This window comes from Pseudonaja textilis, chromosome 3 (assembly GCF_049901715.1).
Source record: "Pseudonaja textilis isolate UNSWEBS1 chromosome 3, rPseTex1.2, whole genome shotgun sequence".
NCBI classification, from domain to species: Eukaryota; Metazoa; Chordata; class Lepidosauria; order Squamata; family Elapidae; genus Pseudonaja; species Pseudonaja textilis.
Window position 1 is genome coordinate 96,357,457 of NC_141992.1, and position 14,585 is coordinate 96,372,041.

The 14,585-nt window shown below is 39.8% G+C and overlaps 1 protein-coding gene across 3 annotated transcripts in view; it reads right to left on the reverse strand.

Annotated features, from left to right (window-relative positions):
- DHX9 (DExH-box helicase 9) overlaps window positions 1-14,585 on the reverse strand; it is a 33,404-nt gene that overhangs the window by 5,829 nt on the left and 12,990 nt on the right. For all 3 annotated transcript variants that reach the window (XM_026703274.2, XM_087930440.1, XM_026703275.2), the window contains 16 exons: window positions 12,538-12,627; window positions 12,289-12,450; window positions 12,059-12,136; window positions 10,429-10,620; window positions 9,731-9,872; window positions 9,050-9,132; window positions 5,999-6,155; window positions 5,416-5,516; window positions 4,724-4,937; window positions 4,391-4,485; window positions 3,734-3,807; window positions 2,814-2,966; window positions 2,307-2,467; window positions 1,041-1,152; window positions 610-771; window positions 376-503 (listed from right to left, as the gene is read on the reverse strand). In XM_026703274.2, the coding sequence (XP_026559059.1) occupies window positions 376-503; window positions 610-771; window positions 1,041-1,152; window positions 2,307-2,467; window positions 2,814-2,966; window positions 3,734-3,807; window positions 4,391-4,485; window positions 4,724-4,937; window positions 5,416-5,516; window positions 5,999-6,155; window positions 9,050-9,132; window positions 9,731-9,872; window positions 10,429-10,620; window positions 12,059-12,136; window positions 12,289-12,450; window positions 12,538-12,627 (2,104 nt within the window). The remainder of the gene's footprint in view (window positions 1-375; window positions 504-609; window positions 772-1,040; window positions 1,153-2,306; window positions 2,468-2,813; window positions 2,967-3,733; window positions 3,808-4,390; window positions 4,486-4,723; window positions 4,938-5,415; window positions 5,517-5,998; window positions 6,156-9,049; window positions 9,133-9,730; window positions 9,873-10,428; window positions 10,621-12,058; window positions 12,137-12,288; window positions 12,451-12,537; window positions 12,628-14,585) is intronic.

Below are 14,585 nucleotides of genomic sequence, written 5' to 3' on the forward strand. Positions count from 1 at the left end.
CTCCCTACCACCCTTGCAGAGTGGAAAGATTGGAGAGAAAGTAACATATTTCTGTAGTGTGCCTCTGGCTCCTAATCCTCAGTTGCTGGCATGATTGCACTGCTTTTGATGTGTAGAAGAGCAATCAGTTTATTCTCCAGAAATCACACTCCATACTTTCTACTCTGCAAGTGAGGGAAAAAAGAAAAAAACCCAAGGCACAGACACAGGACAATGCATACTGATTGTAATGTTGATCACGTAATGGAGGGACACTGCAAAGATCCTGAATGGGCCATAAAGTTATTTTTTCGTATCTTTGAATGGTTGCAAAACTAATGGTCCATAAACAGGGACTTCCCTTATATTCATACCAAGTTTTTCTTTTATTTTTACCTTCTGGGAATCCAGAGTTAACCAGAATTTCTTTCAGCTGTACTTTGGCTTCCCAGGTCATTCTGAGTGTTGCCATATTGAGTCTCTTAAACTCACAGAAACGACTTTCAGCATTTTCTCCACCCATCCTGCAAGGAAAATGGGTAAAAGTCAGCCAAACCACTCCATTTCAGTGTAACATGCTGAGTTTTTTTTTATATAAAGTGTCTTGTGTATTGCCCTAACTCAAATTACCTTGCATTATCCCAGGCTTGGAAGACTGAGAGCAGGGCCACATGATCAGAGAACCGGTTTCCAGCAAAATTCCTATGGACATAACCCAGCCTTTTACCCTCACTAATGAATGGCTCAGGGAAGCAGGTGGCAGCAGAGATAGTACATACAGCATCACCAACACTGAAAGAAAAAGCACAGTAGCTGAGCTACACTGCAATATAACAAATGGCAGCGTCGAGCAGAAGAAATGAATGGCCTTTTTTGTGAACAGAGTGCTATGTAATCGATAACACTCGATTACGTCATGTGACATATTGTGACGTATCAGACTGCTGGTGGAATTCACTTTACTGTTCCTGGGTAAACATGACTTTATCAAAAAAATAATTCTCTTCGTCCTGAGCCCCCTCCTTTTCTCTCCAGTTACTTTTGAAGTTATTATCACTTACTAAAATATACACCCCATTATCATCATTTTGCCCAGTCGAGGTTCAATGGGGAGCCTTGCTAAAATTCTCCCAAGGGGGGTCAGTTCATCATTGGTATCCAGGGCATCAAGCTCTGAAATAAAAGCAAAAGTAAAATCTAATAGAATTTTCAACTGATTTTTTTCCCCCATTATTGCAATTGGTGAATTATTTAAATCATGAAGATGGAAATGAAATGAAGAGCTGATATATTTGCTGCAGTCCTGCTCATTAATTTTTCAAAAGGGAAGGAGGGCCGATTACTGTTGAAATTTTTTTTGCATATTATCTGTGTTCCAATGTGGATCTCTGACTGAAGTTATAATTTATTTATTTATTTTGTCAAGCGATTATAAGATAACAGGTGTAAGTATAAACATAGTTACGAATACATGAAATGGGTACATATAAGAAAAAGAAACAATAGGACAGGAACAGTAGGCACATTGGTGCGCTTATGCATGCCCCCTACAGACCTCTTAGGAAAGGGGTGAGGTCAATAGTAACCTAGTAGATTAGACTTTTAGTTTTGCTACTCTGAAATGGACATAAAACAGCATGAATGAGTGGTTTTCAAATCTATACTTTCAAGTGATTCAACTCTTTCTCTCTTTTCAACTCAAGTTTACTGTGTAGACCAATACAAGCAGTGTCAAGTGATTCAGATAAAGAAAAAATTGTGTTGTTCAATGGATAACAATTTTGGTAATTATAAGATTCAGAGTTGATCAAACCCCTAAGAGAGGATTAGTTAGGAAGAAGAAAACCATCCTGTAGTAGGAATTTTGTTGTGAACAGAGTGCTATGTAATTGGTAACACTCGATCGCGTCATGTGACATTGTGACGTATCAGAACTTTTTTTTTCCCTTTGCAGGACCAGGGTGGGCGTTGCGCCTATGGGCCGCCATTTTGGCAGGCCTCTGCTATGCAATAGCAAAGCCTCAAGCAGACTGAAAAGCACAACTTAAAAGATTTTTGAAAGAGATCTGTGTGAATGTGTGAATGCCACTTCAGAAAGGGACCTAGAAATTACAGGACCTGGGAATACAAAAGGCAACAAAATTTTAAACAAAGGAAGAATTAAATCTGTTCTGGGATTTTGCAAAGATCTTGGCTGCCCAGGTTCTTAACTAGATGGTCAACAATATAAATTCAAAAAATAAATAAACTGGATTTCATTTCACCAATGAATGGGAGCTATGAAAATATACACCATATTTTCATTGACAAAACAATTCAACAGATACCTCGGAGTGTATGCTCTGCTTCAATCACTGCATCCAAAGGGGGCGGCTCTATAGCTTTGGCCAGAAATTGTCCAATCCCACCTAATCTTAGCAGCTTGATGCTCAAAGCAATTTCATGCAGTGGTGTTCGAAACATTTCAGGGGTCATATGAGTCTCAAGTCTGGAAGAGAGTGGACATTTTGGATATATTGATCTCTTACAGCTCATTACAATCTAATAATGACCTCCAAATTGCTTTTATATTTATCTTCTCATCCCACAACTCTTCATAAAAACTACTGTTATATCATACAACAAATATATAAACGTGCCTTGTAGGTTATTAATGCTGTAAGAAATCTGTTGTTGGTTCACACAGTATCCATGAATGCATACGTGTGTGTGTGTGCGCGCGCGCGCGCACACACACACACACACAATTCCTATTCTCTAATCTGGTTTTCAATTTGATTTTTCACATCAATTAAAGACCCCAGAATATCTAGAAGTGCAGAATATGAGCCTACCTGTCAAAACGTGCTCTGCTGCAAAGGTGAAAGCAGAATCCAGGACGGACACGACCTGCCCGTCCTTTCCGTTGCTCCAGATTTGTTTTTGAGGCCCACACAGTGGCATAATTGGTCATGTTGTTATGAGCAGTGAATAGTTTAACTTTCTGTCTGTGGGATTGGAAGAAATACCAAATTAACTCCTTAACATTGGAAAAATGTTGTAATGCATGGGATAATACTCTGGAGTGCATGGCAAGATCAATTATGTTAGATACAATTTTGTGAACCCAACTAGCCTTAACAGGTGACAGCACCTAGATGACCATGGTAGATTTGGAAAAAAAAACCTAAGGATGAAATCAATTAGTATGTGGGTAATTCAGAGAATTCTAAGGCTACACTAGGAAGTCCTTCCCTATCCATTCATCCATTTCTTCCCCAGAGGTTAGCAATGGCACTCATGACTGTATTGCAGCCAAGGAAATGGACCTATTTACAGAGGCATGAGAAGTTGAGCTTTTCAAACTGAAATTAAACTTAATCTATTTGATCTTCATTTAAAGGTAATAGAGCTCTGAGGGCTACAATTTCCTCTAAATCCCAACTCTTCTATCTTCTACATTTGCTACTTTACTACAGATCTCCTTCCCCATTTTCAGTGGTTTCTTTTATTTCCTTGTGGAAAGGAAACAGGGGTTCAATTATACAACGAGAAGCCTGAACAAAAAGGAGACGAACCAAATTGATATAAAAAATGTGAGTCTGAACCTTTAGCATAGCCTAAACTTAAACAAAAATTAGTAATTACTGTATAATGTTTTCTTGTAAGAGAACTACAACAGTACCAATGCTCAAGTGCAGGTTCAAGAGGACTACAATTAAATGCAAAGCAGATAGCAAACACAAGCATAGGAAGCAGCTTCAGGACAACTCACTTGCAAGAATCAATAACGTAGACCACATCATTGATGGTTATGCTGGTCTCTGCAATGTTGGTTGATAAGATCACCTAGGGAGACAAACAATACCGTATGCTTGAATACAAGGCTATATTCACAAATGCACTCACACATCTGAACTCTCTAAACGTACTCTCTAAACATACCTTCCCAATGCTATGCTGTACAGATAGTCCTTGAGTTACAACAGTTTGTTTAGTGACTGTTCAGTTACTTATGTAACTTATGATAATTTTTCACAGTTACGACATTTGCAGCGTTCCCATCATCATGTAATCAAAATTCAGATGCTTGGCAATTGGTTCATATTTATGAAAGCTGCTGTGTCCCAAGGTCATGTGATCATCTTTTATGACCTTCTCACAAGCAAAGTCAACAGAGAAGCCAGCTTCACTTAATTGTGTTCCTAACTTATCAACTGCAGTGATTCACTTAATAACTGCTGCAAGAAAGATCGTAAAATGAGGCAAAACTCATTTAACAAATGTTTCCCTTAACAACAGAAGTGTTGGCCTCAATTGAAATCATAAGTTGAGGACTGTCTGTATATAAATTCCAGGAATAGAAATTATACAACCACTGAAAAGCTGCAAGCTGGAAATGGTTGAGCTACACCTATTCCAAGAGGTTCACCTTGGTTATTCCAGGGGCCACTGGATCAAACACTTTGCGTTGCTCTTCTCGGGGTATCTGGGAATGCAGAGGAAGAACTCGGTATCTCTGGGTTCCTACAGTAAGAGTAGAGGTAGGAAATTATTTTAAGCAAGCTTATTTCATTTGTATATCTCCTATTTTAAATATTACATATTCTTTTCAACCCAGAATTGCTAAACAGTGAGGTGGGTGGCATATAGATTTAATAAATACATAAAATTCACTCCTCCATAAGGAAGCTCTATCAGTTTTATGATCACCTCAGGGGGGAAAAAGTAAAAAAAAAAAAATACAGCTGAAAATTGCTTGTACCGAAGTGTGGATTCATTTCCAGGTATTTCTGCATAGTGTATATCAGATTCCAGCCAGGCAAGAAGACAAGGACTGCTCCTACGACATTCAAGGTCTCAATATATTTCAACAAAGCCTCAATGAGTTCAAAAGGAGTTTCCTTCTCGTTCATCTGAGCCATACGGTTTTTTGTTTCTAGGCCATATTCATCACCACAGATAAGGTTGCAGTTTGCCTAGAAGAAAATTGAAATGATGGATGAAATGTCTGCATGAAAATAACTAGGTTCAGAGCGCGCAAATGATTCTACCATTCAACTCAGTCATACATATCCTCTACTATTAGAAAATTTTATATATAAGCATATGGCAGACTTCTCACTAATAACAGTACTAGTATGCAGGTCATTACTGGGAGATTGAAAAAGCAGAAAGACATATAAGCACTCCAAATCAAAACTACTGCAATGATTGACTCAAAACAATCATCCTAAATCCCATATTAGTTCAATATACTGTCCTATTTTCAAACAGAAACATTATGTATTTTATGTTGCTTAGCATAAGAAGGCCCAATAAAGCTCAAAGTACTATACAAAGACATATGCCATTATAAAATATGTATCCCTATGCATGCTTTGTCATTATAATTCTAGCTTTTATAAGCAATATTGTAATTGTATTTGGACTAAAAATCCTTAACAACATACTTACATCATCATCTTCAGTACCTTCTTCATCCTTATCTTTCTTTTTCTTATCCTTCGGTGGAGGAATAAATTTAGTCATTTGAATACAGTCTTCCAAAAAGTATTCTATAAGTAAAAGAGTAAAATTATTGTAGAAATCATCTGATCAGCTAAATGCCAGTTTCTGTTACGATTTCCAAAAAAAACATATTTATTTGCTGGATTTATATTTTGCATTTCTCCCTGGAATATTTTTTTGTACTCTCAACAACTTTTTCCCCTCAGCAACAAAATTGTCTGTAGATAACCCTCAAAGTCTTCAAGTTGAAGATTCATAACACAGTCACATGCAAAAAATAAACATATTTTTGAAGCCTATTTTTTCCTTCATGAATCAAGAAAAATGCTTTTAATGGTTTTTTCTCTATATAGTATCAAATCATATTTTCCATTCCTCCATGATTTTTGGCATTCAAAATATAACCATATCAGCCATTAGGAAATGGCTCAAAATCATGCAAATAGCTCAAGCTTCTCTAATATCCCCAATCAAAAGAAAAATAGAAATAGAAAACTTGTTTTGAATGTTCTACTAGGCAGGTGTTTACCTTGAACTGGATAGGTTCTACCAAAGACTTCAATAATAGGGCAATTAAAAAAATATTCACAGAACATGCTGGTATCAATAGTAGCAGACATGAGAATAACCCGGATTTCAGGATAGGCTTGAACAACATCCCGCAGAACCACCAAAAGAAAATCAGTCTGTAAAAGAAAAAGAAAAAGGCTGTCCTTTATTAGATTTTTAAAAATGGAGGTAATTATCATATTTAAGGTTATCAACTTCATCTCGCTTTATATATCACCATTCAGTGGTATATAACTAATTGAAGTATTTTCCAACTGTCTGAACTATTTTCATAGCCTAGTACAGTTCTGCATATATACACAAATAATTCGAAGCGGTTTGTACAATTTTCTGGCAATCTCAATGTATTTGTCACACTGTGATGAGACTCTTTTGAACTAGAGCTGTATTGTTTTGTAAGGGTGATACAAAAAAACAAGTGGAAGCGATTTTTAACTATATACTACTGTGTTTCTCCAACAATACGCCTCCCCCATAGAAAGACTCAGCATATTTTCTAGGCATAAAATGAAAATAAGCCCCTCCCCCCAAATCTAGGCCTATTTTAAAACATGCAAAATGGGGGGGGGGGGGAAGAAGGGGGGAAAGACTTGCCGTTAGGAGCGCCCTGCGGGCAGCCATGCCTCGCCACCAGCCGCTCCTAACGGGCGATCATGATGGAGCGCGGAGAGCTCCCTACTCCTGCCAAGCACCTTTGTTGCAGACCCGAGACCTTCGGCGCCTGCCGCCGCTGCTTTCTCCGCCGCCATTGCTTTCCCTTCTGCCCGTGCCGCTGCCGCATTTGGAGGTGCTGCTTCCGCGTTTGGAGCGCCACTATCTGGAGCACTGCAGTGGCACTCCAAACATGGCAGCAGCTCCAAATGTGGAAGTGGCAGCTCCAAACAGGGCGGTGGTGCTCCAAACGCATTCCAAACAGTGGCAGCACTCCAAACATGAAAGCGGCAGCTCCAAACACGGCGGCAGCGCTTCAAACGCAGCAGCGGCATGGGCAGAAGGGAAAGCAACAGCAGCAGAGGAAACAGCAGTGGCGGAAGCCGAAGCTCTCGGGTCTGCAACAAAGGTGCTTGGAAGAAGTAGGAAGCTCTCTGCACTCCGCCATAATTGTTCCGTTAGGAGCGGCTGGTGGCAAGGCATGGCTGCCCGCGGGGTGCTCTAAGCAAGGATGCAAGGGGGGAATTAAGTCACCCCCGAAAAGACAGCCTAGCTGTTTTTTCGGGGATCAAAAAAAATAAATAAGACCCAGCTTTATTTTATGAGAAACATGGTATGACTCTATTTAGAGCAAGTATTTCCAATATGTTTCCAATGTTCAGTTTCTTCCTGAGCCTCCATTTCAGAGACTATCCCGCTTTCTCTTCTGCTTCCTCTCCCATTCTCTCCATTTCTTTCCTGTTTCTGGGATTCACAAGAAAGAGACTGAAAAGAATGGTCTGGAATGTACTCTCATGTGCTCATCAAAGAACTGCTCAGCCAAACACTTACTACTATTACCTTGGAGGAAGAACCACTTATTTCAGGGTTTTCTGTCTAGTCCTTCCCCACAGACCAGAGCTTCTCTACTGACAGCCAGTCTCCTCCTTCCACTCTGAGGTCTTGGGTGAAGCCACTATCCTCCTTCCTATTCTTGGGTCCTGACCGGAGCTCTAATCCCTCTGGATCTTGGCTTTCCTTCTTCCAGGGAAATCACCCTGGACCTTTATTCCCCCTTTCTGATCATGAACCCAAAAATTTCTACACATTTAAACTTCTTATGCCAGTCATTCCATATTCATACATTTTCTCTCCTCTCCTTCTCTCTCTTTCACTCTAATGTTAGGTCATATCAGCAGCGGGTCTCCCAGCAACTGAGGAGCTGTTGGTGTCCCTCACAGAGCTCTAGTATCCAACACTTATATGTCAGACTGGACTCCTGTCTCACAATCTCCCTACAGCAACCCTGGCTAGCAGCCAGATCAGTTAATCAAACCTAGTGACAGTACAGCTGTCAGATCAGCATTGAGCTGTTTTCCCCCCTTTTACTTACTACAATGGCTAAGTCACAACAGCAGTCAGCAGCCATGCCAAATCACAAACCCATGTGCCACAATATTTTTCCTATAATGCAGGCTAAGTAATAATGCTTTGTGGATGTAACCTATAAGGGTTATTTTTTAACCATCACATTAGAAGTATGAGTGCACTGCAATCCAAACTCCCCAGATTATGTTGTTACTTCTAAATATTTATTGTATAATAAATACTAGAATTGTGCAATGCTCCTGTTTCAAAATAAAAAAAAAAGGTGTTTTCAAAGACACAGGGACACTGAAGTCATATCTGGTGGCAGCTCTTTTAGAAAAGGAGCTTGTGCAGCTCCTGCTTATGATTCCAGGAAAAGATGTGGTCAATTTAAGCAGGAGTCAGCATGTATAACTTGAGCGAATCTATATGTCTGAGTCATCTTTTCCCCTTTGAATCTGGATCACTGTACTTTTCTAATAATTATTGATACTGGATGCAATAGATGGTATTTTTCAGATTTGTTCAAGAGTATTAGATTTTTATCTTGACCTTTTAATATATAACTCCAAGTAGCAAACATAATACTCCTGCCTCTTATTCCCAATAAAATCCTGTGAGGTGGGTTGGGCTGAAAGAGAGTGAATGAGTCACCCGGAGAGCTTTCATGCTTAAGGCAGGGCTAGAATTCAGTGTCCTGGTTTCAAAGCCTGGTTTCACTTTAACCTCTACACTGGGGTTAAACTGGCTAGATGTACAATGTTATTTTACTTATATTTTTCCTCCTACAAGGGAGTAACTTTTATTATAGATAACTCTAAGAAGCTATATGTGAGCAAAGCAACTATTTAAAAAATGCTCACTTTTAATATAAAAATGTGTGCAGTACTTGGGTAGAATTCAATTACATGATGACAGAAAGTGTGTTCGCTTTCATATGGCACAATAGCAGGAACACTTACATAATTTAGAGCAAATAAACTCTGCTTGGATAAATTAAAAGCTTACTCACATTAATGTCTCTCTCATGAATTTCATCCACTATGACATGACTGATTCCACGAATGCCAGCTTCCAGCTTTCTCAGGAGGACACCTTAAAAACAGGTCTTTATTAATGAGAATGGCTTAATTAGGATAGATGATTCCTTTACAGAACAGGTTAGGGAAGACACTGTAATGCAACACAGTTACTGATTATGAACTTATCATGGAAATCCATTTTAATCGTGGTTTGTTAAACTAGCCAAATACCAAACTGAATCATATAAGCAAGCAATCATGCTGAAGTCTGCCAATTCCTCATTTATTTTTCTTCTTAGCACTTTGAACTGTGGAAAGCTTGTAAGATAAAAATGATTTACAACCCAGGAACTAAATAAAAACCTTGTTAAATCAGTGATTTCAATTCATTATGGATAGTAATAAGAAACGGCAGAAACGAAACACCCCACAACTTACAATTGCTATCTGTTTGGCAATTATTTACTACTCAGACAAGCCCAGTCCCAATACACAACAAAGCGCTTTCGTTTTCAACCACCTCTGAATGGACAATAGGAAGCACACATACATGTTGCTAGCATCAGCCATTTCATATTGTCCAAGACAAGTATGAGAAAAGATTCTTTATTTTTGTCAAATTCTATTAACCACTCTATCATAGCCTATGCATTTTAACAAGCAACACCCACCTACAGTGCAGAACATCACACTGGCATGTGGCCGGGGAAGCATTGATTCAAAGCGAACACTATAGCCACAACTATTTCCAGGTTCTTCTCCTCTTTCATAAGCAACTCTTTCTGCTACAGAGACAGCACTGATCCTCCTAGGCTGTGTAGAAAAGTTATCACAGGTTGAGTAAGAATCCCAGATCACCTCATCAAAAAGAACAAGTCCATCAAGAAAAATCACAGAACTGAACAAAGTTATACAAAACATGCAAGATTTTTATAGATGTCCTGAGAATTTGAAATTAAAATATTACCTGCTGGAAATCTAAATATTTGCAGTTATTTGTGTATTAAGGTGCTTAAACATTCCTACTAGTAATTCACAATATGAATATGAGGTATTGCCTTTATAAATAGTTAATCCCAAATTAATTAGGAGATATAAAAAAACTATGGATATGAAGTACTTCAGATTAAAAATAGAAAGTAGTACTTCAGTCTGTTTACTCTATGAATTCAAGAAAAAAATATGGCATCTTAACAAGGGGACACTATGCATGATGTACACACTCATGTCTGCTACAAAGCACCTTTTCAGCTTTGTATCTAAAAAGCCCCTATTCAAAAAGTAATGTAAAATTGTAAAATTTTATCAATGTAAAATCAATGTAAAATTGTAGGCTAACTGGAAATATTGGCTTGAATAGATTTTTCACCTGAGTGACAACAATATTACATTCTGCAGCTCTTCCATTGTGGATGCATTCATCTAAAATGTACTGTGGAACCTGTGTGGTTTTGCCACAACCTGTAGCTCCACGGATGATCACAACAGAGTTGTGACGTACGGCATCTAGGATTCCTCGCTCAAAGTTCTTCACAGGCAGGGTTTCCCTCTCTTGAAGAATCTGAGACAGGAAAAAGTTCAGTTAGTATTCTGCAATTATGATCCATTAATGTCCCCAAAGTGCTTTTTCAAGGGACAACTGGACTTTCTGCTTTTTCTTTGAAGGTATTTCGCTTCTCATCTAAAAAACTTCTTTAGCTCTGATCCATTAAGTACTGTATTTTTCACACTATAAGATGCACTCCCTCCCCCCCTTGTGCATCTTATAGAGCAAATATTGCGCCGGGGGAGAGGAGTTGGTGCCTGTCACACCGTTGGGGAATGCTGGAGCCTTTGCTGCCAAGCAGCTGCTTAGAGGTTGGATTGGCCTCCCGGAATATCGCTGATCAGCTGTTCTACGTGGTGGGGATTGCCACCGCCTATCCCTGCTGCCTAGAACAGCTGATTGGCAGTATTCTGAGAGGCCGATCCAACCACCTATCAGCTGCTTGGCAGCGAAGGCTGCAGTGTTCCTTGGCAGCGACGGCAGCTCAGCTCAGTTGAACAGTAGTGGGTGCAAAAGAGTGAAGCCCTGACAAGCCATGGGCTACGATAATGTGCTGAAGCTGACCAGGCTGTTTGCTACAAGGATGCTAGCCAGATGAATATTAGATGGAGGCAAAGGCAGATTTTTTTTTCTTGTTTTCCTTCCCAAGACCTAGGTGCATCTTATGTTCCAGAGTGTCTTATAGTGCAAGAAATATGGTAATTATTCTTTTGTAAGTTATTCTGAGTATATCTTTTTAGCAAACTGCTGTCCTTCAAGTTCTGTAACTGAGTTTTTAAAAGGAGCTTTAAACAGGCTCTTCAGCTTATTAATGTAAAAAATAAACATATTGTTAGGAAAACCTGATAAAATGCTAGATAACTTGTGTCCATTTGTGTTATCATTTCAGAGATATCTCTTTATCTAAGCAGAGAAACAAAATAACCAGCTTTTTTTTTTTTGCTTCTTTTGTGGGTGATAGGGGTGGAAGCAGGAAAGACTGCACTTCCTGCCAGCTTCCCAGTTGACTTTCCTTGTGTAAATCTGGCAGGGGGCATCAGAAATCTTCCTTACTTCTGTTTCCAGCAGCAGGTAAGTGAGTGCTGCTGAGGGAAGGAGGGAGCAATGGCAGCAGCCCAACAGCAGCCAGTAGTACTGAAGCAGCCACTACTTCCCCAAATTTCATTCTCTTGGGAATTTATAGGTCCCAGATTTTCGACACATTTTGTAACTTAGTCCATTTGAGGTATCTTGGTTCAAAACTGCTGCCCTATGATGCACTGTTTTATCCAATTAAAGGTTATGACAACAAGAGATTTTTAGAAGCAAATAGATAGAAATATATACTCTTCTTTTCAGAAATGCTGAAGACTGGATAAAGATATACAAATATATATTTTAAAAGTTTAGCTCTCTATCTTAAGGTATAGCATACCCTTAAGGAATCTACAAATTCAAGTGTCTGCACACTTACTTTCTGTAATTCCTGGTCATTTTCCAGCTGATACAAGAGGTTGCTCTTTATGTCAATGCTTATCTGTTCTGGTGTAGCCTGGAAACAGAAGATAATTAAATGCATAGTTCATCTATTTCTAAGGACACTTTATTTATGCTTCAGAATGGTGCATGTACAGTATAAGATGAGCTTTTTATATGAATATAAATAAACAGGAAAAATAGAAAATAGTGATAAACAAGACTTACATATGCCAGAGGACCCTCATCAATATTGCTGCTAGTCCATGGATTCCAGTTTGACTGAGGTGGGGACCATGGCACAACTCCTGATTGATTCTGCTTCTGGGATGGTTCAAAGTGAGCTAACTTTCCAATGCTAAGCAGAGCAGGTGAACTGGGATCTTCAGGCTGCCAAGTAAAAAACAACAACAATGGCTGTTAAATTAACAAAATTATAGAAAAGGAAACACAACACTCTCTTGAACACATACTCACTGGTGGAATGACTTCAAGACACATATCATCTACAATTCTCTTCAACTGGTTTTCCAAATTAGAAGTGAGGTTGACATCATAAGGCTCTACCTATTGAATTAAAATAAATATACAAAATAATCATATAAAATTAATCTCAGACAATAAAAGAAATTAAATATCTTGAATAATTTACTAACACTGAAACAGCTGCACAGAAAAAGTTATGGAATATTTGTGGCCCATAACACAATCACCTAAAACCATCAACATAGTTTTTGAAAAAACCACTATTATGGACCATGTTTAAATCCACACATATGAAGAACCTAAACAAGAAACAATAAGAATGGAAACAAGAAACATAAACATATTTCTAAGTATCACAAAGGGACATCATAGCAGGAAAACACTTCTAATGTATTTTAATACTTCATTTTCCAAATGTCTTCTTGGTTGATGTCTATTTGGGAATATCTTATTATCCACTATATGCATTAATTTAATTTTATTCTTTCTTTAGCTTAATCATCCCACTATTGATATACTGTTATAATCCTAGGAAAATGGCATTGCAATATCATAGTTATTTATATAAGGGAAACTTTACATTTGCTCTCTAAATTTCGAAATCATACACCGTATTTTTCAGACTATAAGATGCTCCAAAGTTTAAGATGGACCTAGCTTTTGAGGAGGAAAACAAGAAAAAAAAATCATCCTCTGCCTCCCAGCAATTTGCCTCCTTGCAGCAAACAGCAAGGTCAGCTTCAGCACAGCCTGATTTAGCACAAGCAGCTGATTGTGATTGAATCTGCCTCTCGACAATCAGCTGTTTCAGGGTACAGGGATACCGCCTCTGTATGCCCCATTTTCGGCCTCCACCTGCCACATTTTCGGCCCATTCCAGACGACAGGGATCAGAACGGGCCAAAAATGGGGTGGGCAGAGGCCAAAAATGGGGTGCACAGAGGCAGCAGATGGTGATCCCTGTAGCCTGAAACAGCTGATTGCCTCCTGACTTGTGCTAAGTCAGGCTGTGCTGAATCTGACCAGGCTCTTTGCAGTAAGGAGGCAAATTGCTGGGAGGCAGAGGCTGAAGGGTAGGGGCCGGCAGGTGGGCGGGGCTTCGGCAACATTCACTGTATAAGGCAGTGGTTCCAAACCTTTTTTGTGCCACGGCCCGATACTGGCATCACAAAATGATCCGCAGCCCGGTACCGGCATCAGCGCGCATGGCAAGACGAGCTGAGCGACCGGCCGGCCAGCCGTGCCCCGCTTCTCCCCGCCACCTTCAACTCCTCCTTTGTACCTTTGTCGATGGGCTTCGCTTCGGGACGGTCGCTCGGCTCGCCTTGCCTTGGGTGCTGAAAGAATCCTTGTGCCTTAGTTTCGTTCAAAGCTCCCCCCCCTCTTCGATGAAACTAAGGCGCGAGGATTCCTTCAGGACCCAAATGCCGCTTTCCAACTGGAAAAGCTCACCCGGAAGCACTTTCTCGTCAAACAAGATGGCGGCGCCCAGCAAACCGGCGGCCCGGTAGGAAATGTTCCACGGACCGGTACCAGTCCGTGGCCCAGTGGTTGGGGACCCCTGGTATAAGACGCATAGACTTTTCAATCCACTTTTGGGGGGAGAGTGCGTCTTATACACCAAAAATACGATATAGACAGTCCTTATTTCTCCATTTTCCAGCAACCATTCAAAATTATAGCAGCACTCTAAAAATGACTGGTCCTGTTGGAACACCCCTGTGGTCATGTGACTGTTATGTGGGTATCCAGCTCACAACGCAGCAGTAGCAGTCACATGATCATTGTATGCAACATTCTTCTCTGCCAGCTTCCCACAAGCAAAGTTAATGGGAAGCCAGCAGGGAAAGTTATATAGTAAGTTGCTCTTGCTCTTTTTTCTCCCAAGGAACCTGTTACGGAGGAGCTGATCTCATACTCTATGGCGCCCACCATATTCTGTAGTATGCACCTTCCTCAATCTGCATGTAATCTGCCCTGTACCCCCCCCTGAGCTTCAGTTGGTGCACCCATGCACTGTAACATCTGTCTACAGCACA